Source organism: Coturnix japonica, chromosome 28 (genome assembly GCF_054131305.1).
Source record: "Coturnix japonica strain WE chromosome 28, WE-NBRP24, whole genome shotgun sequence".
NCBI lineage: Eukaryota > Metazoa > Chordata > Aves > Galliformes > Phasianidae > Coturnix > Coturnix japonica.
The window spans coordinates 4,751,894-4,774,955 of record NC_140690.1 but is presented as its reverse complement, the minus strand read 5'-3'; the positions used below and the strand labels follow the sequence as shown (position 1 = coordinate 4,774,955).

At 44.8% G+C, this 23,062-nt stretch overlaps 2 protein-coding genes and 3 long non-coding RNA genes across 5 annotated transcripts; all 5 read right to left on the bottom strand.

Moving 5' to 3' along the window:
- Positions 1–821: 821 nt before the first annotated feature.
- On the bottom strand, positions 822–1,661 carry LOC146756131 (uncharacterized). Its single transcript, XR_014937621.1, has 3 exons — positions 1,557–1,661; positions 1,160–1,286; positions 822–962 (listed from the first exon to the last, which is right to left on the bottom strand). It is a non-coding gene; the product is annotated as an uncharacterized LOC146756131 (long non-coding RNA).
- A 659-nt stretch (positions 1,662–2,320) lies between these two features.
- Positions 2,321–4,264, bottom strand: LOC146756130 (uncharacterized). The gene is made up of 3 exons (XR_014937624.1): positions 3,921–4,264; positions 2,717–2,789; positions 2,321–2,589 (listed from the first exon to the last, which is right to left on the bottom strand). It is a non-coding gene; the product is annotated as an uncharacterized LOC146756130 (long non-coding RNA).
- A 2,996-nt stretch (positions 4,265–7,260) lies between these two features.
- Positions 7,261–8,361, bottom strand: LOC146756129 (obscurin-like). The gene is made up of 2 exons (XM_085524806.1): positions 8,078–8,361; positions 7,261–7,433 (listed from the first exon to the last, which is right to left on the bottom strand). Exons 1-2 carry the CDS (start codon positions 8,325–8,327, stop codon positions 7,261–7,263), a joined length of 423 nt encoding a protein of 140 aa, XP_085380932.1. The 5' UTR covers positions 8,328–8,361.
- A 1,449-nt stretch (positions 8,362–9,810) lies between these two features.
- On the bottom strand, positions 9,811–12,025 carry LOC146756128 (obscurin-like). Its single transcript, XM_085524938.1, has 3 exons — positions 11,926–12,025; positions 10,764–11,032; positions 9,811–10,071 (listed from the first exon to the last, which is right to left on the bottom strand). Exons 2-3 carry the CDS (start codon positions 10,960–10,962, stop codon positions 9,824–9,826), a joined length of 447 nt encoding a protein of 148 aa, XP_085381064.1. The 5' UTR covers positions 10,963–11,032; positions 11,926–12,025; the 3' UTR covers positions 9,811–9,823.
- Positions 12,026–14,476: 2,451 nt separating this feature from the next.
- LOC146756127 (uncharacterized) lies at positions 14,477–18,777 on the bottom strand. Its single transcript, XR_014937608.1, has 3 exons — positions 18,524–18,777; positions 17,054–17,246; positions 14,477–15,000 (listed from the first exon to the last, which is right to left on the bottom strand). It is a non-coding gene; the product is annotated as an uncharacterized LOC146756127 (long non-coding RNA).
- Positions 18,778–23,062: the final 4,285 nt, after the last annotated feature.

Sequence of the window (23,062 nt, the reverse complement as noted above, 5' to 3'; positions counted from 1 at the left end):
AGCACGAGCGTGCCTTTATTCAATAGGAAAAAGGAGGGGGTGTGAGGTCTGGAGGAAAGATGGGACTCATTCTCTGTTGTCTGACGAGAGTGTCTCAGAAGTCGTGCTGTTGCCCGGAGCCTGGGACTCTTGGCCTGATTCTACCTCCCCCTCCAAGATGTTTGGCTTCTCCTCTGTAATGCTGACCTGAGCCTGCATGGTTGTGCTGCTGTCGGGGCACTCGTGCTGTGCTTGGGCTGGGCTGTCCTCGAAAGGCACTCGGTTCAGGCTGGTGCCTGAGGAGTCTGGCAGGCTCAGGTCAGCAGCTTCAACAGGTATGGGATGAACGAGAGCTTCAACGATGATGGCATTCTTCTCTTTATAACTGATGTTATACGGAAGGCTTTCATCTGAACTGCAGCATCCTGTGCTTAGTAACAGTTCTTCATTGATGGAATCACAGGATGCTGCATCGTAACATGCCTGGCGTCTTGGAGATATACAAGGGCTCGGGTCACCTAGGAAGGAGTAGACGCACAGCAGTTAGTGTCAAAGTTTCACAAGATGAATCATGAAACAGGTTCTTGACATTTGGCTATGCAGTGATGGTGGGCAGAATCAAATAGGCTTCTAGCAACAGTGTCACTGTCTTGAAAGTGATCCTCGTGCAGGTCCAGCTCTTGTGTTGACAAGAGACTCATTTGGGAAAGACAGGGGTCAACTGAAGATGTCAGGCACAGGCTTGAATGCCAGAAGGATGTACAAGCCCACTGAAAGCATGAATTCTACCTGTGTTGCTGACAAGCAGTGTTTTGAAAGCTGGATTTGCATGCTTACCTGCCAGGACCAAGACTTCAGCTTCAGAGGGCTCCCTGGCACTGCTCTGCAGTTGGCGTTTGGCCACAGGGGATGGTTTGCCCAGGCAGAAGCAGGAACGCCAACTGCAAGCTGCTGACTCTGCCCTCTTACTGGGAGAACTCATTCTGCAGAGAAAACAGAGCATGCTGTCAGTCGTGGTGCAGGGTGAGGGAAGAGCTGCACCGAACCCTTGCCAATAGTTGCCTGTTCCTGGCAATGCCTGGTTTCTGCTGAAACACAGCTTAGAAAAGCGCTCTGTTTCAAACAGCAGAGGATACTTCCATTCCTACAGCTCAGCCCTCAAGTCCTGCTGGCTAAATACCTCTCAACGATGTCAAGCAGGGACATGGATCCCGAGAATGTTGGAGGCTCAGGCTGCTTCGCTCTCCTGGGGCAGGCCTTCAACAGGGAATGAAGGCAGGAGATGAACTTGCCCCGTTTCTTTGGCTCTGCGCAACAAAACAAAAAAACAAGTTCATTTCAGCCCTGGCTCGGTTGGACGAGGCCGAGTGCAACACATTCAACAGAACACGTAACAACAGAAAGCATGTTCCCAACAAAGACACGCAAGAACGGATTTTCCCCATCCCTGGAGGTGCCCAAGGAGCTTAATGCAGTTCTCTTTCTAAGCTTGCTCAACTCGGGCATTAATGAACCCCCTGAAAGCCACGTTCAGACCCCATTTTACTAACCCGCATTGTCAAATGTAAAATACGCACCTGGCTTTGGCAACGAATGTAGGATGGACTCGGGCAGTTTTCCCCTGATGAGTTCCACGCACTCACCAGGGAAAAAACCAACCTGTAATAAGAACAAAAAGACAGGTGGGCATTAGCCCAAGCCCAGAGCCAAAGGGAAGGTCCTCTGACACCGACACAGGGCCACTGTTTGCATCCAGAAGCCATCCTGTGCAGGCAGAGCAGCTCCAACCGGAGATTCCCGACTCTACTGAAGCTGTGCTTTCTAGTCAAAAATGTGTGCCTACCTCAAAGCCACGCTTGCCTCTCCAAAAGGGGCTCATCTCCTTTGGTGGCATATCAACAATGCACACGATGTCTCCAACCTGCAAAAGATTGAAACATCAATCCCAGCTTCAGCACAGCTAAAACAAAAGCCTTCTTCTATGACACAAAATATGAGAGTATTCCCGAGGCGTTCACACTCTATACTAATTCTGTGCACAACAACAAGGAACGCCTGGAACTGCTTACCTCCAGAGAGAGCTCGTCCGGCCCCTGGGCGACGTGGCTCCTAATAACATGGGCTGCCGCAATCGCTGGTACGTTTAAAGATGACATAGCACGCACCAGCTGCGGCTCCCGCATGTTATCAGCCTGCAAAACAGAGCACAGGCCGTGGTCAGGAGATGAGGACAAACCAGGAGGATTTCAAGGTGAGGAGCACATCTGCAAAGAAAGCTGCAGCAAATGCGCTCCGTCCTTATCAGGAGCACTTCAGAAGGAGCTGCACGTCTCATCACAGTTATTTCCCTTTCTGGCGTGCATTGCCAGGCCATGCAAAGATGCATCTCTCTCTACCCAGACTAATCAGCAATGGCACTGGCACAGACAAGTGGCCAGGCCCTTTTTGGCCCATTCTTTCCTGCAGGAGAGTACACCTGCAGCTCCTTCTAATGGCTCAACACAGGGAAAAAAGACTGGCCAGAGCTTCATACTGTACCTCCGTCGCCGCCAACTCAGGCTCACGGCTGATCCCACTGCACGCAGCACCCATCACAGCAAGTGTGAACAGCTGGAACAGAGCAGAAACACACTTCTGTTTTCTCTATTCACACAGCACAGTATGGACAGACTTCTTCAGAGCTACCCGCGCATACCCTGCGGCAAAACCATGCGGGGGGACAAAACATGGCACGTACCTGGCAGTGAGATCACCTCAAGCTATCTGCAGCAGTTCCTTGTCGCTTTGCTTGGATGAAATGAGAGCAAAAGCTGCACCGAGGCAGTGGGCGGAGGGTGAGGAGAGGAGAGAGAAAGAGCAGGTCAGTGAGCAGGGCTAAGACAGTCATGGAATAACACACACAGCACAACTGTCCCACCCACTTGCTGCAAGACATGCTGAGTCTCAGGCTACGTGATGCCTGTCCGCCCAGCAACTTTACAATGCTTCCACTACTGAGCAAAGACAATGGAAGAAGCACGGGATAGGTGCCAACTTTACTGATACCCCCTTTGGAACGTGTGTACCGGGGAAAATTACGTCTGATGGTCAAGAGTAAGCAATACGGTGCTGTGAGCTCAAACAGCCAGCAGTTCTCAACACCTCACTGCCCACCCATCCATCCCACGTCAGCTCAGCTTACCTACAAGCTGCTGCACACGACGGTGAGAAGAAAAAGCACTAAAGATACTAACAAAAGCCACTAACTAAAGGCACTAACTAACTAACGGCACTAACTAACTAAAGGCACTAACTAACTAACGGCACTAACTAACTAACGGAACTAACTAACTAACGGCACTAACTAACAACAGTAACTAACTAACAACAGTAACTAACTAACAACACTAACTAACAACACTAACTAACTAACAAAACTAACTAACTAACAAAACTAACTAACTAATGGCACAAAAGGCACAAGAACAACAAGACAACCAACCACTCCGACCACTAGCTCACCCACAAAGGAACACAGAACGCACCGCTCCTCCCCTCATTCCAGCCGCTTATGACATCACCAACGGCCAACAGCCTGGTCCACCATGACCCCCCACAAGGCGGGGAGCCAAGACCACGTGGTCACATCTGATTCCAACACGGCACCACAACATTCCAGGACTCAGTGTGGGCTTGGAATTCTATCCTGGTGTGGCAGCGCAATGGGAGGTGTTAGGGCACAGCTGAAGAGCTGACAGACAACGGACGTTTCCAAAGGAGGGTGCCAGATTAACTCTCAGCATTCTCTTGCGGGGCTCTTAGGAATGCTTCAAACCCATTTTCACTGCCTAGCTCATTTCTAGAAAGTCCAGTTGAGAAATGCTCACTTTGTCTGGGGAACGCCTCTATGCATCATGAATGAAAAATAAAATAAAATGGGCACGCGACCCTATGAAACTTACCTCTCTGCTCTTGTTGTCAGCCAGACACCTCAGATGAGCATGACGTGTCCCTGCTCCTGAATGAAGATTCACCCAAGTCTGTGTTCCTCTCTGCTCCATCTCTGGCTCTCAAAGAAACACAGACAGAGATGATTACAAGATCCTTTGTGCAGACGAAAGACAAGGGTGCACACGAATTCTGTTTAGCAAGAAATACTACATTCCCAATGGTAGTACTTGAATCCTCCTTTGGGGCTGGAGCTCAACAGGTCACACATCAGAAATAACACAAAGTGCATCTGGAAGACGTGTCTCAAAGCCCAGAAAATCCAACACGGGAGGGGGCTGGACAGTGGACCACAAGTGTCCATTTCCATTGCAGCTCCCTGTAGAGAACAGCACCAATCAGCAGGCGTGAATCGATTCATTCACAAGCTGCACAATGACTCTGTTCTTTAAATGATAAAAATAACACACAAATCCTGACCAAAAAGTTGGGAGTTAATAACGACCAAAGAGGTTCCTGTTCCTACGCCTCATCCTCTCACCCCAACTCCTGGGTGATGCCCACAGGCTTCAAGTCAGCTCTCAAATCCATTGAACTCCAGTCACAGAACTCCATCAAAAAGGATGTCACACATGTGACACTTACATACATTTTGCATCAGAAACAGTATCGCCAGCAGGGGCAGAGAGGTGACTGTCCCCCTGTACTCAGCACTGGTGAGGCCACAACTCGAATTCTGCGTCCAGTTTGTGGCCCCTCACTGAGAAAAAGACACTGAGGCATTGGAACGTGTTCAAAGAAGGGCAACAAAGCTGGTGAGGGGTCTGGAGCACAATGGGGCCATATGAGGAGAGGCTGCAGGAGATGGGAATGTCCAGCCTGGAGAAGAGGTGGCTCAGGGGAGACCTCATTGCTCTCTATAACTTCCTGAAGGGAGGTTGCAGTGAGCTGGGGGTCGACCTCTTCTCTCGTGTCATTACTGATAGAACTAGAGGGAATGGTTTCAAGCTGCGGCAGGAGAGGTTCAGGCTGGACATTAGGAAATATTACTTCTCAGAAAGGGTGGCCAGGCACTGGAATGGACTGCCCAGGGAGGTGGTGGAGTCACCCACCCTGGGGGTGTTCAAGGAACGTCTGCAGAAATCCCTGCTGAAATCCTGACCTCTGCCACAGGTGGCTGAGTGACACAAAAGCTGTGTCCTTGGTTCCCGGCCTTACCGTCACTTGCTGTTCATCTTTCTCTGCAGCTCCTGTTCTGAATAGTCTTCTTATATTCCCATGTGATGTACCCTGAAATACATCATTTAGTGAGTCTGAACAAAACATAAGACATTAATTGGAACTGTGAAGAAATGTTTTTTGCACTTTACTTGGAGGATGTTACATGCTATACCTTCTTTTCTCAATTGTAACACATGATTTTTTATAAAAAGAAACAGCAAGTCAGCTCTTCAGTGTGCATATTGATGAAACTTGGTGAAATACAACTTTAGAAAAAGGCAATTTGAAAATTTAAATATTCTTATCAGAATCTCTGCTATTAGTTACCGTTCCAATGTTCTGATTTGATGATGATTCTCTCAGAGCTGTTTTTCACTCGCCACCGAAAATGCACTTCAAGTGCTTTAGGAGCATCACTGGAATTTTGAATAAACTCGATATATTTTAGGAAAGCTGCTACAGATGCACGACTGCAGTACTTTGGAAAAATATAATCTTGATTGAACGCTGAACAGTGTTATTTAATTATAATCCAGGTAATTAAATTAATTAAACCAAGGGAATCACCTCCCAGTCAGTCAGCTCCCACCAGGGAAATCGCTTCCCTGCCAAGCAGATGCAACCAACACAAGCTGCTACATCACTCTAGGGCCCCACTGAATCTTCCCAAGGGGTCTCCAAAGGCTTCCCTGTTGACTTCTGGGAACCTGGAAACACTCACATGGAAACCAGTGCCCCCTAATGTGCCCCAGAGGTTTCTCAGGGCCCTGCAATTAGCTCTACAGACATCCAGACATGCCCCAGAGCAAGTATGTGTGCTGTAGGGAGCCCAAGAGACATTCCAGAGTATGCTAGTACTCCTCAGTGCGCTCAAGGGTTCTTCACCTGTCTCTAAATATGCCATACTTGACTTTGTTTTCTCTTCTGGAGCTTAGTTTTCAGGTTTGCTTTCTCATGCCATTTATCATTCAGTTTAGAAATTATTTTAACTAAAATATTTTAATCCACCATATTTTCTGAAAACTAAGAATTGATCCCGCTCAAGGAAACAGAAGAGAAAAACATCACGCACAGGCTGCAGATATTTACCTCGACTTCTCTACATGCCATCCCCAGTGTGCTTTTCAACTCACCTTGCACAGTGACCCTGGCTTTTGTTTCAGAGTCCTCTGTCTCACAGGTGTACTCCCCGCTGTCCTTGGCGGTAGAGTCATGGATGATCAGAATGGCCCCAGTTCCCTCCTGCTGCAAGTCGTACTTCTGGCTTTTTCTGATTGCTTTGCCATCCTTGTACCACCTGATGTTCACATCTGGTTTCGACAGCTCACGGCTCAGGCTGATGTCCTGCCCTGCTGCTGCTGTCTTATCCTCCAGCTGTTTTGTTACCTCAGTAGGTTTTTCTGAAAGAAAACATTGCTTTTTGAGTAACATACACTTAGGGTAGGATGCCTCTCTCAAAATACACGCATCTACATGCTGGAGATAAGTTAGAGAGGCACTTGCAACAGACGCCATCCTACAGCCAGCAGTAATCTGTAAAGTACAGACAATAGAATTCCAGGCACCATTAATTCTCTCTTAAATCTACTCCATTGAGGATGATGAACCATGTCTGAAAACTGCCTCTTCCTTCTCTCCACTGATCACACTGGGAGCCTCAGATGATGCTCTCAGATGCACATGTTCTAGATAGGAATTTGTTGTACAGCTAGATGATGTGAAGGCCATCCCTTCAGCTTATACTTAGAGGATATTGCTCCCACAGTTCCCTCAACAGATCATTCCTGATTTACTGTTAATGGAACAAGCTGTAGTGAGATGCCCATTGCCAACACTACCCCAGTGCTTTGGGTAGTTCTCACATTTGTGTCAAATGGTTCCTCCTTTTACTTATTTTTAAGAGAAATTCTCAGTGCTTCAAGGTTCAAGTAGAAGGTTGCTATTCACTTTAACCATATTATGAGTTAGCTCTCATGACAATCTTATCAGAAGACAGTTGAAGGAATCAGACCCCAGAATCTCTCCCATCTCATTACCTTTCACAGACAGAGAGGCTTTGGAGGTTAGACCGCGGGCAATAAAAACGACTTCCCCAGAGTCAGTAGGAGTCACACTTTTGATAAGGAGAGTCTCTTACCAACCCACGTTAGAAGCTTTAAATCGCCCACCACTTTCCACTCTGCTTCCATTCAGTGTCCACTTGAACTCATCAATGCTTTCATGGGACAGAATGCATTCAAAAGTGCAATCTTCTACCTCCTGGATTTCAGTGTTTTTCAGCCGTTTGCTAATGCCAATATTCAGCTCTGGAAGATAAGAGATAGGTTAGTATGAGGTTTAGATGGAGAAAAGGCATTCGTTACCAATGTGAGTAGCAGTACTGGTGTTTGAACTCAGGATTTGCAGATCATGGCTGCGTTCCTCACTGATGTATTCTCTAAGACATTCTCCTCTCAGAATTACCAGAAAGCTATAAAAAAAAAGAGACGTGAATCTCTTGGCTTTGCTCTGGAAGAACTACAAGGAGAGCAGCTCAGTCCATGGAGCACAATGAAGATTCAATGAGCTACAGAGGGAAAAACCTAACAGAGAGGACAACTCTAGGATGCTGCGTGAGAAAAAGGGTTTTGCCTACGACAAGACATTAAATGTTTCTATTAGCTAATTTGTTACCATCCTACCCCTACTGGTGTTCAAACCATTTCTCCATTTTAGGGATGTTTAGAAAGGAAACATTTCCAGGACATTCTTGACGTTTTTTGTGATTTTCATGGCAAAAGGAGATACATTTACTTCAAAAGCAATGGGAATTTTCCAGACATCACTGCGCTAAATTGCAGAAATACTGTTCTATTGTAGAAACTATTAAGGCTCGTGGGGGAATAGGTGTAAGACATAGTGACCACACTGAATGTGCTTTTAGCACTCCTTCACTTTCCACAGTACTTACCCTGAACGCCGACATTTGACTTGGCAACATCAGTGCCAATATCACAGGTATAGAAACCTGCATCTGACTTCTCGAGGTCATGGAGAAGGAGACATAGGGTCTTCCCAGACTGTAGCAGCTCAAACTTGTTGCCAGAAGTGAGCACAACACCGTCCTTTTTCCACACTGGTTTGACCTTCTCTTTAGAGACTTCGCATTCCAATTTAATCACACCCCACTCCTCAACAAAAGCATCATTCAAACACTTCATGAAGACAGCAGGCTTCTCTGCAATTAAACAGGCAAAACAGAACAACGTGATACAGAAGTTGAGACATTTCCAGTTGTGTTCAGATTTTTAAAGAGGTATCAATAAATCTTTACCAGCACTGACGACACCAATATAGAACCTAAAGTGGTTTCATGTCTGTTGACTGAATACGCTTTATGGAATTCTCAAGTATTCAGTAGGAGAATACAGGGAACAGGAGGGACAGCCTGCATTGCCGTGGGTGGGACTGATACCATATGAAAAAATTGGGATGTAGCTCTTCTAAAGCTGGAGAGCTGGCATTGCCCTCACGTGGAGCAGAGCTCATACAGCAGGCCACAGTATTAAGAGGATAAGCTGCTGAACACTTTTGATTTTCCTCTTTATTGACTCCTTTTATCTATCTTCTATTTCACACATCAGAGGTTTACACTGGGGAAAAAAGATCCACCAAATGCAAAAGAAAGGAGAAAGAGGAAATCCTTCAAACTCTGAGCGCGTAGAGTAAAAGAGCTTAATTACTGGGGAGAGCAGATTAGAATCACAGTATCCTTAAAATTGGAAGAGACCCTTAAAGGCCATCTAGCCCAGCTCCCCTGCAATAAACAGGGACATTCACAGCTAGATCGGGTTGCTCACAGCCTGGTCATTAGTCATTCCAGAGGCAAAACACACACTGAATGATCTCTCCCTGCAGTCATAAATCCTTGGAGATAACAGCATTGACACTGCATGGCACTGAAGCAGTAAAAAAATTTGCTCCTGTAACTCTCCTTGTGTTAAGTAAAATGATGATAAAAAGCAATTGAATGCTTTGGCAGGACACCAAAACCATCCTCCTTCGTTGATATCTGCTGCAATGGAACCTTCCACTGGAAGAAAGCCCCTGATGACTTGTCACCCCAGAGAGGTGAGCTTTAGAAGCAGGACTGCTGCACAATAGAATGAACTGGAGCTCCTTAGCATCTCTTACATCCAGGAGGGCTGTGACCAGACCCACCTATCACCTTCAGGCGCGCGCTTTCTGACACCTTGTCTGACTTCACTGTCACTGGGCCAGCATCCTCAGGCTTAACCTTTTTCACTGTCAGTGTGCAGCAGTTGCCAACGTTCTTGATGTCATTGTAATTGTTGGTGTAAAGGAGGTTGCCATTAAGAAACCATTCCACATCCTCGTCATCATGGGACAGCTCGCAGGAGAAGACAGCAGAGCTCTCTTCTTCAATTTCCACATCCTGCAGGTGCTTCCTTACTTCTACATCGTGGGCTGTAGGGAAACAAGGTGAACTGTTACCACTGTTACTATAAAGCATACTGGGATGTGGTAGAATGGCTGGACTAGATAATCTTTGTGTAATCTTCTCAGTGAAGTTTATACATTTGCAAAGTTAGCAGGAGAGAACGGCAGAAATCAACCTCAAGAAGAGAAATCTGAGGTGAAATAGGACATGGAAGAGGCCACCCTCCATGCTCATACCTTCAGCTGTCAGCGTGGCCTAAGTCTCTGCAATTTCTGCCTTGCACTTGTACACACCAGCATCATCGGGCTTCAGCTTCAGAATCTTGAGCTCTGCTGAATGCTTATCCCTCTTGATCTTGTACTTCTCAGAGGGCTCGATGGGTGTGTGGCCCTTGAACCATTTCACAACCTTTGGAGAAGGCCTGAAGTCACAGGACAGGATGACAGAATGACATTCCAAAGCTGTCTTGTCCTCCAACTTCCTGGTGATTTGTATATGGTAATCTGAAAAGCAGGGGTGGAAGAGAAGAAAGGATGAGGACAATTGGAAGAAGAGGAAAGTCTCTTGCATCTATTCCATTCCAATTAATTTCATGTTCACAATGGTTCTTTGAACAACTCTAAAGATAAAACAAATGATTGTCTATAGGGAATGCCATTGATTACATTTCTATAAAGTAATACTGTATAGTATCTACCAAATGCAAGCTCCAGCTCTTGCTCTGTGCTTATTAAATTGCTCCCAGTTGAGGCTTTTATTCAAATAAGAGTGACTTGAAAATATAATAAGTACTTTAGGATGTGAATGGAGACTCTTACACTGGGGACAACAGGAGATAAAAAGCCTGCAAATTTCTTTCAGATAAAATCAATGACAAACTGCATCAAATTTAGGTGCTACCAAACTTAAACTTGTCTACTTCAGAAATACAATTAATTTCACCTGATTTAACTTCTTTGGTATAGCCAAGGACAAAACCTCAGCTCTGTAGATCTGAATAGTAAGCACATCACAACTATTCATACAGATCTTTTACTGAGACGCAGCTGTCTCATTTAGTGTCCAATGACTTTGAACTGGAAATGGAGCAGAACCTCCAGACACACACACAATATTTCAAAGACCCCAGTGAAGGAAGACTGGACATTAATTAATTCTTCATCTTCATGATGTAAACCAAGCCAGGATATGTTACCTCTAACAAGCAGATTGGCTGTGGATTTTGATTTGCCAATTGAGAACTGAATGGTGCCTGTCATATCAGTGGTGGTTTTCAGTATGGTCAGCCGGTGGATGGTGCCTTCTTGCTGCATAATCAAGTTTCCGCCAGCCTGTAAGACTTCCCACGTAGATACCACCTGCGAGGTTTCACAGAAGGAATGGATACCTCGCATTCAAATTTGGCTTCTTCAGGCTCAGTCACATCCTCATCACACAGCTCCTTTACTAGATTAATGGATTGCTCTTTAAGAAAGATGGAACAAGAGAAAGCAGAGATTTAGAAGGAATGTAAAAAACCCTTACATTATCACCCTACTTACTCATGTCAGCATTACTGCACATGAACACTACACCTATCAGCTCAAAATGCCTTAAAACATCATTAAAAAATAATAGAAAGAAATGAATGTTGTTAAGAAGTCAGACAATAAGACTGACAACCTGAAGAGAGCCCAGATCTTTTGATTCTTACTCCAACATCCAAATCAATCCATGACCTTCCCATCCCGATATCAAACTCCTCGCATTACAAAATGGAAAAGAGGTTCAATGAAACACGGACATTGATAATTACTTTGGTTAAATACAGCAACTTAGCTCTGAACAAGTTTTCTCCTAGTAAAGGTCTCTGTAGCTCAAACGTAATGACTCTACTTAAGAGAAATTCATTTTCCAGAATGTTCTTGCCCTTATAATTGTAACAGTGGCAAAGCTGGGGACTGAACTCTTGAGTAGTGTGCTAACTCAAATGTCTCCCTTTTCTTTATCGCACATAACATCATATATATACCCTAACATTGTATATATTAAAAAAAGAACCCTGTGCTCTTTTACAACAGACAGAAAAAATGAAGAAAAAGTCAAGCTATGTTTTTTATCCCTCAACGTTCAAACACAAATCTCAAGTCTAGAGGTAGAAAATCAACCTCCTAAGAAAATAATCTGTTTTACTTAGCAAAAGTAAATCCCAAAAGACAAGGTGGATACTTTGTGGGCAGAAAGGTAGGTAGGTAGGAGTTTTTATTTCTGTGAAAGGTCCTGGTGGTGTTTAACTTCTTAGACATTAAAGCAAAGGATGTTAGCTGGTTTAAAATATAAGTTAATTTAAGCAAAATCGTCATCAGAAGCATAATTACCTTTAACTGTAAGATGGGCACGAGATTCTGCCTTTTCTGCTACAGATTTGATTTCTGCTGCATCCTTGACTTGGACACGTGTGTAAGTCAGAGAGCAGGTCTTTCCTGAAGCAGAGAACCACAGAGTCACTAAGGCTGGAAAAGACCACTAAGCTCATCTAGTCCAACCGCCAACTCATCCCTACCAAACTGTGCTCTTGAGAGCAAACCCACAACTACACTTGGCTTCCTTGAGCAAACAGCTCTGAGGCACATGGCCAGGCTGAGCATCATCCATCTGGTTTCACAGCATCACTGCCTGTTCTCTCATGTCAATGAAACCACCCATTCCACCCCAACCACATCCCACCAAAGCTGCTTAGTGCTCCCAAAGCAAATGCTCACCAGTTGATTCCAACTTGAAGGTCATCTTCTGGCCAGCAGCCTCGCAGATGTATTCTCCAGCATCTTTCTTCTCCAGCTGCTCCACAACCAGATGCCGTGTTTTGCCCACAGATTCCATTCTGAACTTTCTGGAGGAGGCAAGCAGTCTTCCATCCTTGTACCATTTTACTTCGGTTGGATCCTGTGCTACTTCACAGCTGAGGGAGGCACTTGCTGCCAGGGCAGCATGCACCTCTTTCTGCACCTTCTCCTGGTTTATAAACACAGGTTTTGGCTCTGAGGGAAGAAAAGAAAAAGTATTGACTGAGGGACTGAAATGAGACCATCTTGCAGGTTTGTATGTACAGGTTGGAACAGGTTTAGGTTACCACTTGTGCCCAAACTAATAGCCTTCACTAGAGAATATCAGCTCTTCTGTTGAAACTAAGTGTCAAATCTAGGCAAGAAAGAACCCAGGAACTGAAGGAACCAAGAGGGTCCTTGAACACCAGTCCCATGGTTGCAAGTCACTATGCAAACATATTGAACCCAAAAGAACATCTGTCCTGCAGGCAACCAAAACCTGAGTTCCTTTTACTTAAGACCCACTGTGAAACATCAAAACACATAAACATGTGATAGTCAAACCACTGGCTGCCTTTTCATGACCCAGAACAGTACTCCTGGCTTCCTGAACAGACTCCTCATGGCCTCTACCATTGCCACAACTGTGACTGTCAAAGGCACAAAGGAAATATGCTCACCAACGCAGTCCTTTGTTCTTTGTGTGTGATTTCCAGATATCTATTTTACTTTGAGCTCTGGGAATAGTCAGCTCTACCAGGTCTCTTACTGGGAGTAGCAGACTCACCTATCCAGATGCAGCCTCCAACATAAAGGCATAGTAAAAAGGCAGTGTACTACTAGGAGAAGTTCCTGCTTCTCCTGCCATGAAAGGCTGCACGTACAACATGCACTCCAGCCTCACTGCACATACTTATCTTAGTCAAATGTTTCGGTGAACAGGAATTACAGTTTGGGACCTCAGGCACAGGAGAGATTTGAATAATATCTTGAATATTGCTTCCATTGTACATATATCAGTAATTATTATTCTACAGACAGACTGAAACAGCACTTTGTGTGAGACTAAAACCAAATACTTTCTACAAACCCAGGCAATCAAGTCTAGGGAAAAAAACTCAGCACAGACTACTGCAACTGGATCACTGTATAATAGAAACTAGATTTTACTTTACTGTTCTCTGCTGTATTTCAGACAACACCTGTCTTACCTGTGACATGAATCTTGAAGGTGAGTTTCTGGCCAGCAGCCTCGCAACTGTACTCCCCTGCATCTTTCTTCTCCACCTGGCTCAGCACCAGCCGACGCTGTTTGCCCTCTGACTCCACCTTGAACATCTTGCTCCAGGTGATCAGTTTCCCCTCCTTGTACCACTTCACCTCCGTCTTCTTCTGGGCCACCTCGCAGCTCAGCTTGGCATTTTGAGTCAGTACAGCCTTCCCCTCCTCTTGTACCTTGTCCTTGTTTGTAAACACGTCTTGTTTCTCTGCAGGGACATCACAACAGCCACACCGTTTTGCTGTAGTCTGCTGCAGAGCTTACTCCAGTTCCCCATTTTCACTATACTTGCCCTTCACAGGGAGCATCGTGATGCCTCATTATGACAGGAAAACACTTTTCCCTCTATTTTGCCTTGGGAAATGATAGGCATATCATTTCATATCATTTCACATCATATAACAAAGCTAAAGATTTTGCAGTCTGATAGCAGATTTGGACATGAGATTTAGAACACCTGCATGCACTGCTGAACCTCCTCCCTTCTCTTTTTTTCTTCTCGTGTCTCTCTACATTTCCAGTAAATCAGAAGGGAACAGCCCTCTAGAACAGGTTGCCCAAGGAGACTGTGGATGCTCCATCCCTGCAGGCATTCAAGGCCAGGCTGGATGTGGTTCTGGGCAGCCTGGGCTGCTGCTTGGTAACCCTGCACATAGAAAGAAGGGGGCTGGAACTGGATGAGCACCGTGGGCCTTTGCAACCCAGGCCATTTATGAGTCTGATTATTGGCATTTTCCACCTCATTGTGTCATTCAAATTTTGTAACCAGATCTCTTCAAACACCTCCGCTTTTCTCACTCCTTGCATGCCTGGTGTGCTCTTGCACTGTAACCCTGCAGACACCAGCTGACTACAAGAGCTGCACAAGTTACCCTCCTTGCCTATTGTTTGTTGCAGTAATTCATTCCTGGATGGAGAAGCACATGTAGAAAAGTGTTGCTATGACACTAGATGACAAAGAAAGTCCTATAGCCAAAATGTTTTGCACCAGAGAGGCTGTCAGTTGATCCTCCAAATGCAAGACACACAAAATGAACCGTTCCTTTCTCACTGGGATTCCAAACATTTTCTCACCTCTGACTTTCACTTGGAATGTTGCTTTGTCATCTTTTGTTTCACAGCTGTAGCTCCCTCGGTCTTTCAGGGTCACATTTTTGACCATGAGCTTGTGGTGCGTCCCCTGGGAGATGATGGTTGTCTTCTGGTCCTGCTTCACCTCTGTTTGATCTTTCTCCATACGACAGCTCCGCTTGCAGCTGACACCTCACACACCAGCTCCAGGTCTTCAGAAGGACTGACTGATATTTCTGGAGTTGTTTTGGGCTTGTTGACAAAATTAATGGCTTCATCTGAAGAAAAAAAGAGAAAGTGGTTTACATCCTGACTCAGGCTTATTCAGCACAGCATGAAGATACAGTTAGAACTGACTGTAATGTCTCTGCTCATTACATTTGGGTGATCAAGTTTCACCTCTGGTGGTACTCACATACAAACGTCTGCTTGATTCTCCTGTGTAAGGAAAGAGTAAGTTCTATGCAGACAGTTGTTATTTCTTTTAATCAATTCTGTATTCTGCACACGTTCTTCTGAAGCTAAAATGAAGGCAGATAAGTAACGTGTTTGCAATGCATGAACAAACCTATTCAACACTTTGTCTCTAAGCTAACAAGCAGAGTTTGATGAGCACATAAGTATTTCATGCCCTTCATTCCATCCAGACAGAACCTGCCTGAGGAGCAAGCTGATGGCTGTCAGCTACAGGCAGACCTAGCTTAGTACTGCATTTCTTACAGCAACAACTGTTGCTTTCAGTCACTGAATATACCAAGGCCAATTGCTATGCCAGGCACATTTATGGCATCAGTGAACACGTAATGCATTAAAAATTGTAATAGACAGGAGCCATCTATTATTTTAAAACTAGGTCACCAAAGAAGAACAGTCCCTCTAGAGTCAAGCTGTGAAGAACTAATAGCATCAATCAATATCACATAGATAGATTACTTCCCTGCCCTAAGACCATCTTGTGACCATTTGTTGCTCCTAATTAAGCCCCCTCTTGATGGCATTTTTGTCTGAGCCATGTGACATTTTGTGATAGGAGTTACTGCTAGTGTTCCCTTCACCCTACACCAAAGTAGGAGGTATCCATTCTCAGGGAATCATGCAGGCTTCCTCTGTATTTGATGCTCAGAGACAGCCCCAGAACTTTTTAAATCTTAGCTTAGCTCTCATCCAATAATGTTCATCAAACAGTGCAACTTGTCCTTTGGGGATGCCTTTGTTCTGCATCAACCAGTTCCAACGGAGTCTTCTTGGCTTGTTTTAGATCAGTTTTTCAACAGATAAAGCCAGGGTCTTTGAATTACAAAGTGAAATTGCAGAATGCATGATTCTCAACCAAACAGAACGGGAGGTGGGATGCAGGGTGAATACCTGAGCCAACACCACCTGCAAGCAATCCTTCAATATCTTAGGAATCTCTAGCCATCCCAAATCCACTGTTGGGCTTGATCTATCATCTCTGCTGAGTTTTTAGCTAGCTGATGGTGAGCATCATGATGGTGATGGGTGAGCAGTCGGACTAGAGGGTCTTAATCAACCTTAAGGAGCCTGTGATCAGAGGAACGTGAATGTGCTGTTAAAGATCACAAGAGCTGCACTGCAGCATGAGCATACACAGCGAAAGGTTTTCAGTAGAGCTTCGGTTCATAAATGAGGACTGGGTTATGGAAAATAGGCTCAAGAAATAAACCAGAAAACAGATCTTAACGCCAGGTTCTGTGAATGCAGCCAGCTGAATTTCACAGATATTGAATTTCAATGACAATTTCTTGTGTTATTTTACCCACCAGCTCCACCCTGAACAGGAACATGTCAGTGACAAGCATTACTCCTCCAGGCTTGACCTGACAGTGCTTTACTTGTACTATGAGCTAATGGCTGTGCTTACAGCACCTCAGGGAGACACCTCAGAGATCACAACGTCCTTCGGGTACAGCAGGAGACACTCAACTCTCCAAATGTGGAGTTTAATTTGTCAAAAGAGGAGACAGGATTCCCATGCTAAGAACTTAGGACCATTTCAGTCATAGGTTTAAAGATGATGTAAGTGCTGAGGCAATAGATGAACTAGAAGAATGAAGCCCAGATGTCAGGGCTCAAGTCGTGACTCCAGCCCCAGCTGCAGCTAAGGCTGTCTTGAATTCATCACAACACAGTTACATTATTTGCTCATACTGTGGATTTGCATAGGAACAACAGGAAGGTCAGAATTGCTTCAATAGAGCTATGCAATCTTTGTCCTAAATACTGGAAACCCACAGGGTTGGACAAATCAAATGAATTAAGTCTGAAGTGCTTTACATGGATTGTGATCCCATGTTTGCCTCACAAACTTACCTGAGACTTTCCAATCAAAAATCAGAGTGTCATCTCCAGTTTTGCAGATGTATGTTTCCTCGTCTTCTTTCGTTACAGGTGAAGCCAGAAGATTATGCAGTTTCCCTTTATCTTCCATTGTGAACTTGTTACTAGTCATGATTTCTTTGCCATTTTTGTACCACTTCACCAGGACATTGCAAACAAATTGAGCCTAAAAGATGGAGATATCATTCAGGATCGAAAAGAAAAAAAGAATTCCTTTATGGAAATTAATTGGAGCTCAAAAGTTAGATGATGAAACTGGCCCCTATTAACACACACTGGAATAATTGACTTCAAAGATTCAAAATCTCACCACTGTCTTAGCCAAAAGTTTAAGCCTAAGGCCACGGTCCTATTTTACACAGGGTAATGGAGTTTGTTTTCCAACTTCTTGTTAACATATCATTTCAAAACAGCGCACACAGCTGAGTTGGGTCTGTTGAGACAGCGCAGTCAGAGCTGCTAAAATCAAGTCTGGATTTTGCATGCATTTGTTCTGCAGTTCCAAGAACACAGATGGATAATACAAATTCAACAACATTCTACAGAACGCCTGTCTTTTAGGAGCTCGAGAGCCAGCTGATGGACACTGGGATCACTGAGATCCTGTCAATACATTTAACTCCATCCTATCATACAGTCAAATTTCATTCATTTTTTCAGGAACTGTCTCTTATCATTGTAGTCCCCTCACCACTGCTGGATGTGAGCCCAGCCACACAAAAGCAGCTGCTGGTTTTCACTGCAGATACTGCAGGAAGGAGGAACAGCCTCCGGACTGGACCAGCTGAGCGTGGCCCTACCAGGATTTGCTCCAAAGGTCTTATTACCAGTAGTGCTTCCTGCTGAAATACATGGGGGTCCTCCTTTGATTCCAACCCCAACCCACCCCACCATGCCCCCTGATAACATCCATCAGGGCCACATCTCCACAGTTCCTGAACACCTCCAGGGATCCCACCACCTCCCTGAGCAGCCTGTGCCGGTTAATTCTGGGGGCAGACCTGCCAGTATGAAATATTATGCTAACATGACAAAGAGAGAGAAGAAAAGCAAAATTAAGACTAGCTGACAAGCCTTGGCAGGAAGTTCTGCTCTCCATCAATTTAGTCCCTGTGACTCTTCACAGGTGTTTTCTACATTTTGGATCACTGCTACAAAAAGAGCTGTTGACATCATCTCTCATGGCCACCCTGAGAGAAGAGCAGGAAGGCTGGGATGCTCTTTTTCCTATCTTTCCCTTGACTTCCTCTATATCTTAGGGACGAATCACAGGACAGAACACAGAAATCAAATGGCTCTACAAAGCAGATTGGCCAGTTCAAGTCAAAACAGCCACTGAAAACACCCCAGATGCTGTCTGACAACAGCTGGACTGTCGGGGAGTCAGGTGAATGCAGTCTGCTGGCCCTGGGCAGGAAGAGGACAGCCCAGACTGTCACATACCTTTCACTGAAAGCTGATAGAGCATTTTATCCCCCTCACACATGCACTGACAACTTCCAGCATCATCCACTGAGACGCTGTGAATTTTCAGGGTGTGTTTCTTCCCCACAATGTGCAGTTCCTATTTTTCACTGGCCTTGAGCTCCTTCCCATCCTTCATCCACTCCACAGTAGCGCCTGTGTCTGAAAGCTCAGCCTGCAGTTTGGCTTCCTCACGCAGCCGAGCGGAGATCTTTTCTACATCTTTGCTCTTATTGGTAAATCTCACTGCAGCACCTGTCAGGAGCAAAGGCCTCATTATTTCAATTTAGATCAGGCTAACGTGGTCAATGTTTGCTGCAAGATCCCTAAAAAAGTATCACCTTCTGTTCTTGCACTCATCATTGTGTCAGTGCTGAGCAATTCAAGATATTTCATTTGGTCTTCTTGCCGGATTTACTAAGTAAAAATCAACCAAACATCTACTGATTAAGAATGCTCTAAACATGCTTCTGCAGAGGTTTCCACCCAATGACAAACAGGTCCTCACATCATGAATCTTTGTTCTATTTTGTCATGCAAAGCTGATTGACAGAGATATTATTGGAATGATTGCTCCCCTACTTCTAAACTATTCCAGTGCAATCAGAAAGGCTGTCTGAACCTGGAGCTGAAAGTACTGCTCTATGGTGATGCAGTGGTAAACCTGGTGACTGAATGCACTGGCCAAGAGCTGTGAACTGCAGACATTCATCAGCTGGCATGAAGCAATCTGGTTCAGATACCAAGCAGCTGGGTAGACTGGCTTACCCTACACTCAGTGCTATCATGTTTAGGGCAAAACCAGGACTCACGTCAGTCCATGGGATGCAATTTCAGGTATTTGGTACAGTCAGTGAATGCCTACAGCCCCAGTTCTAATCATCAGATCAAAGCAACTATGCCTTGACTGTAAGAGGAAAGGAGAAGGATCAAAGCAAACACCTCTCACTCTCATCTTGCTGCTGACATCAACATTTTCGGCAACAAATTTCACTTCTGGTCCACCATCATTCTTGGTGATGTTCTTTATGATTAGGCTGTGAGTAGTTTGGGTTCTCTTGATGATGCAGGTCTCGCTTTCCTGTAAGACTTTACCACTGAGGTACCAAGTGCTGCAACACATTGTTGTAAGATCAGTAGTAAACATGGCATCCCCTCCAGGTACAGCTTCACCAGTTGTTAGGGGGGATTTCACAACCAGGACTGGTCCTGAGGAAGAACATGGAATGCTCTTTAGATGCAAGTCTGGTATCTCATTTAGAGATGGAAGATTAAATCATAGGTACATTTCTACTTCTCCCTTTGCATGAGTGCTGGAAGAAGCACTTCTGTGCTTAAGATCTGTTACAGAAAGTTCTGCCTCTTGCACATGTGAGATATCAAAAGATAAGGATATTCATGTCTCTCTCACAGAAACAGAACTTGTATCACTTCAGTGGTAGCTGGAGGTTGACAGGAGAACTAGTAATAAAGGAAAGCCTTTGGTGTGTTAATGCACTGCTATCCTTAAAGTCAAAGGAAACATCTTTAGGGAACCAACACAGCTGCTCAGCACACACTGACACATTTCCACTGGGGTTTTTGTGCTTACCAAGGTGCACGCTCCCTGGGAAATCCAGAGACGGGCTCTGTCCATGCGCATTGACTGCAGACACTCGGAACTGATCATCAGCCTCTTCAGACAGATTGCTCACCGTGAACTCTGGGACGGGGACATGAGACTCGTGGCACCTCACCCACGTGAAGCCAGTTAGTTTCTTGCGTTCCACAATGTAGCCATCGATTGGAATGGGGCGTTGCATCTTCGGAGGGGACCATGCCAGCGTCACTGACGTTTCTGTTTTATTTTTCACCACGGGGTCAGTTGGGGGCTGGGTGGGAGGTTTTCTGGGAGCTGAAAAGAAATAAATTCAGAAATATTAGCATAATGTCATGTAGGCTGGAAAAGACCTTCAAGATCAGCAGACTCAACTTTCAGCATGACCTACTGAGTCCCACCATTAACTACTGTGCTACCTGAGGACATACATGACAAGCTTATTCCTGCAGGTATTTGCATAGTGAATATATTCACCCTCTGGTTGCTTTGGAACATTTTAGAGGTTAAAATCCCATCAGACTTTTTCACTGTGTGCAGCCACTGATACAGGCAGGAGGCTGGGAGTTACCTGATGGGCTCTAGTTACAGTCTACTGACACAGTAAAGGATTGATTTCATTTCATTTTGGCCATCAAAAAGTTTGGAGTCTGGTTTAAGTCATCCATCTAGACTCCAATTATAATCATATGGAGAACAGCGCATTTAGGAGAACTCATCTCATCTTAATAAACCTGAATGAAATCACAGAATCATAGGATCACGGGAGGGCTTGGGTTGGAAGGAACCTTCAAGATCATTAAGTTCTAAACACCCTGCCATGGGCTGGCTGCCCACTAACCAGCTCAGGCTGCCCATCACCCATCCAACCTCGCCTTCAACACCAAGGACAGGCACCCACAGCTTCTCTGGGCAGCCTGAAATGGAAGCAATGAGCCACATGTTGAAGATACTCAAACATTCATGACTGTAGAGAGAGCCAAATACTCCATACATACTGCCTGCCTGGTCAATGGTATTAAAATGCCAACAACAGACTCATCCAGCTCATTGAAAATGGTGTGAACAAGGCGTACAGGATTCTTCCAGCAGCGAGTTAGATCTGCAAAGTGTAAAAATAGGAAATCTCAATGCAATGCAATTTTCCCTCATAACATAAATAGACACATAACTGTTTTGGGGTGCACTGTTACCAGCCTGTCAGTTGCTGTTGGTCAGTGCTAGATTCCAAAGGTCCCACTAACATAGCATGAATCCGAAAGCTAGACGCTGGAATCAGATCTCCTGACCTTACCATCAGAAATCGAGATGTCATATTTTGCTCAGAGGTGCCTGCTTGTAGGAGGGACAGCTTCCGAGCTTTTTCTGCTCCAGGAACCAGCTCCAGCTTCAGGATTTAAACAGCAGTCAGAAATTAAACTGAGCTTTGTCACCTCCATCAAACAGAAGGAGTGGTTGGGTTCTACAGCTTTCCAAATCACTTAGAAACTTAGAAACTGTCACAACAATCAGATGCCTACCTTTTCTTTTTGAACTTGTTAATACATAGAGCTTAATAGCATCAGAATGCCCCAAGCACTTCAGATAACACGACAGCTGTAAACCCTTCTTTAAGGATTCCTTTGTTTAACCACTGAGTAACTGTAATTCAGTGGTGCTGGTGGGAGAAGGGAAGTCCTAATCTTCCCAGATGGTGAATAGAGCTGATGTTCACATGCAGACTGGTGCTGCAGCACAGCCAGAAACCACTCATTTGGGAAACACAGCACCAAGAAAATAATGGGAATAGCTTCATAAAATCAGGCAGCTTCACCCAAATTTCATGTCAGGTCCATTATTCTTCCTATTTTCAGGAAGAAAGGTTTTCCCTTTTTCTTGTAGTTTTATTTTCTTTTCCTTTCATGCAAGCAGCTTTGTAGCTTAAAAAATTGTTTTCTAATCACCTCCTGGTGTGGACAAATCACACAGGTTTGACTCCATGTTTTACATAGTTAGCATTTTATATTTGTTCCAGTATGGAACTGTACAGCCATAGAATGGCCTGGGTTGAAAAGGATCTCAAAGATCATCCAGTTCCAACCCCCTGCTATGTGCAGGGTCGCCAACCACCAGACCAGGCTGCCCAGAGCCACAATCCAGCCTTTCCTCATAGGAGAGCTGCTCCAACCCTCTGATCATCACAGTGGCCCCTCCTCTGGACCCACCCCAACAGCACCACAACCTTATTGTCCACAGAAAGCATATAACCCTCATTCAATTGCCCTTCCACTCAGCTTAGAGCACTGCTAAAACCAGCATCTTCACCTTAGCTCATCACACTGCTGCAGTTCCTTTTACAAGGATTTCACTGGCAAAAATGAAATCAAAGCCATCACAAGGGATTTAGCACAGTTACGTGTTACTGGCTACGAGAGCTGTCAGCACAGTCACCTGTCAGGCTTTGCTGCTGTTCTCTTTATGTAGAGGCACAACAAGGTTCAGACACCTCACAGTGCAATTCTCACTTGGACTGTAAAGAAAAAGGAGGCTTGAAAAGCAGCGTGTGGAAAACAAAGAAACAAGAATTAGAACAACAGTGGGGCCATGGCACTTGTAGGAATTGTTCTGCCTTTAACAGCAGAGCTTTTCAAGAAGTATGAGGGCATTGCAAACCAGACCAGTTTGGACAGATTAACAACTGCAAGTAGTGGGTTCCAAAATTCCAGACATGAAATCAAAGATAGAAAAACTCTTCACATTTTCATCTCTCAATTTTTCGTACATTGTGCATTACAGTGCAAACAAGTCTTCACATACAACTTGGAAGCTAAAGACAAGTCTGACAAAACAGACTGCACAAAAATGATGGATAATTAACAGAGCAAATTGCTCTTTCAAAAACAGAGTTTATGTCTTCTGGTCATAACACTTCAGAAGCCTCA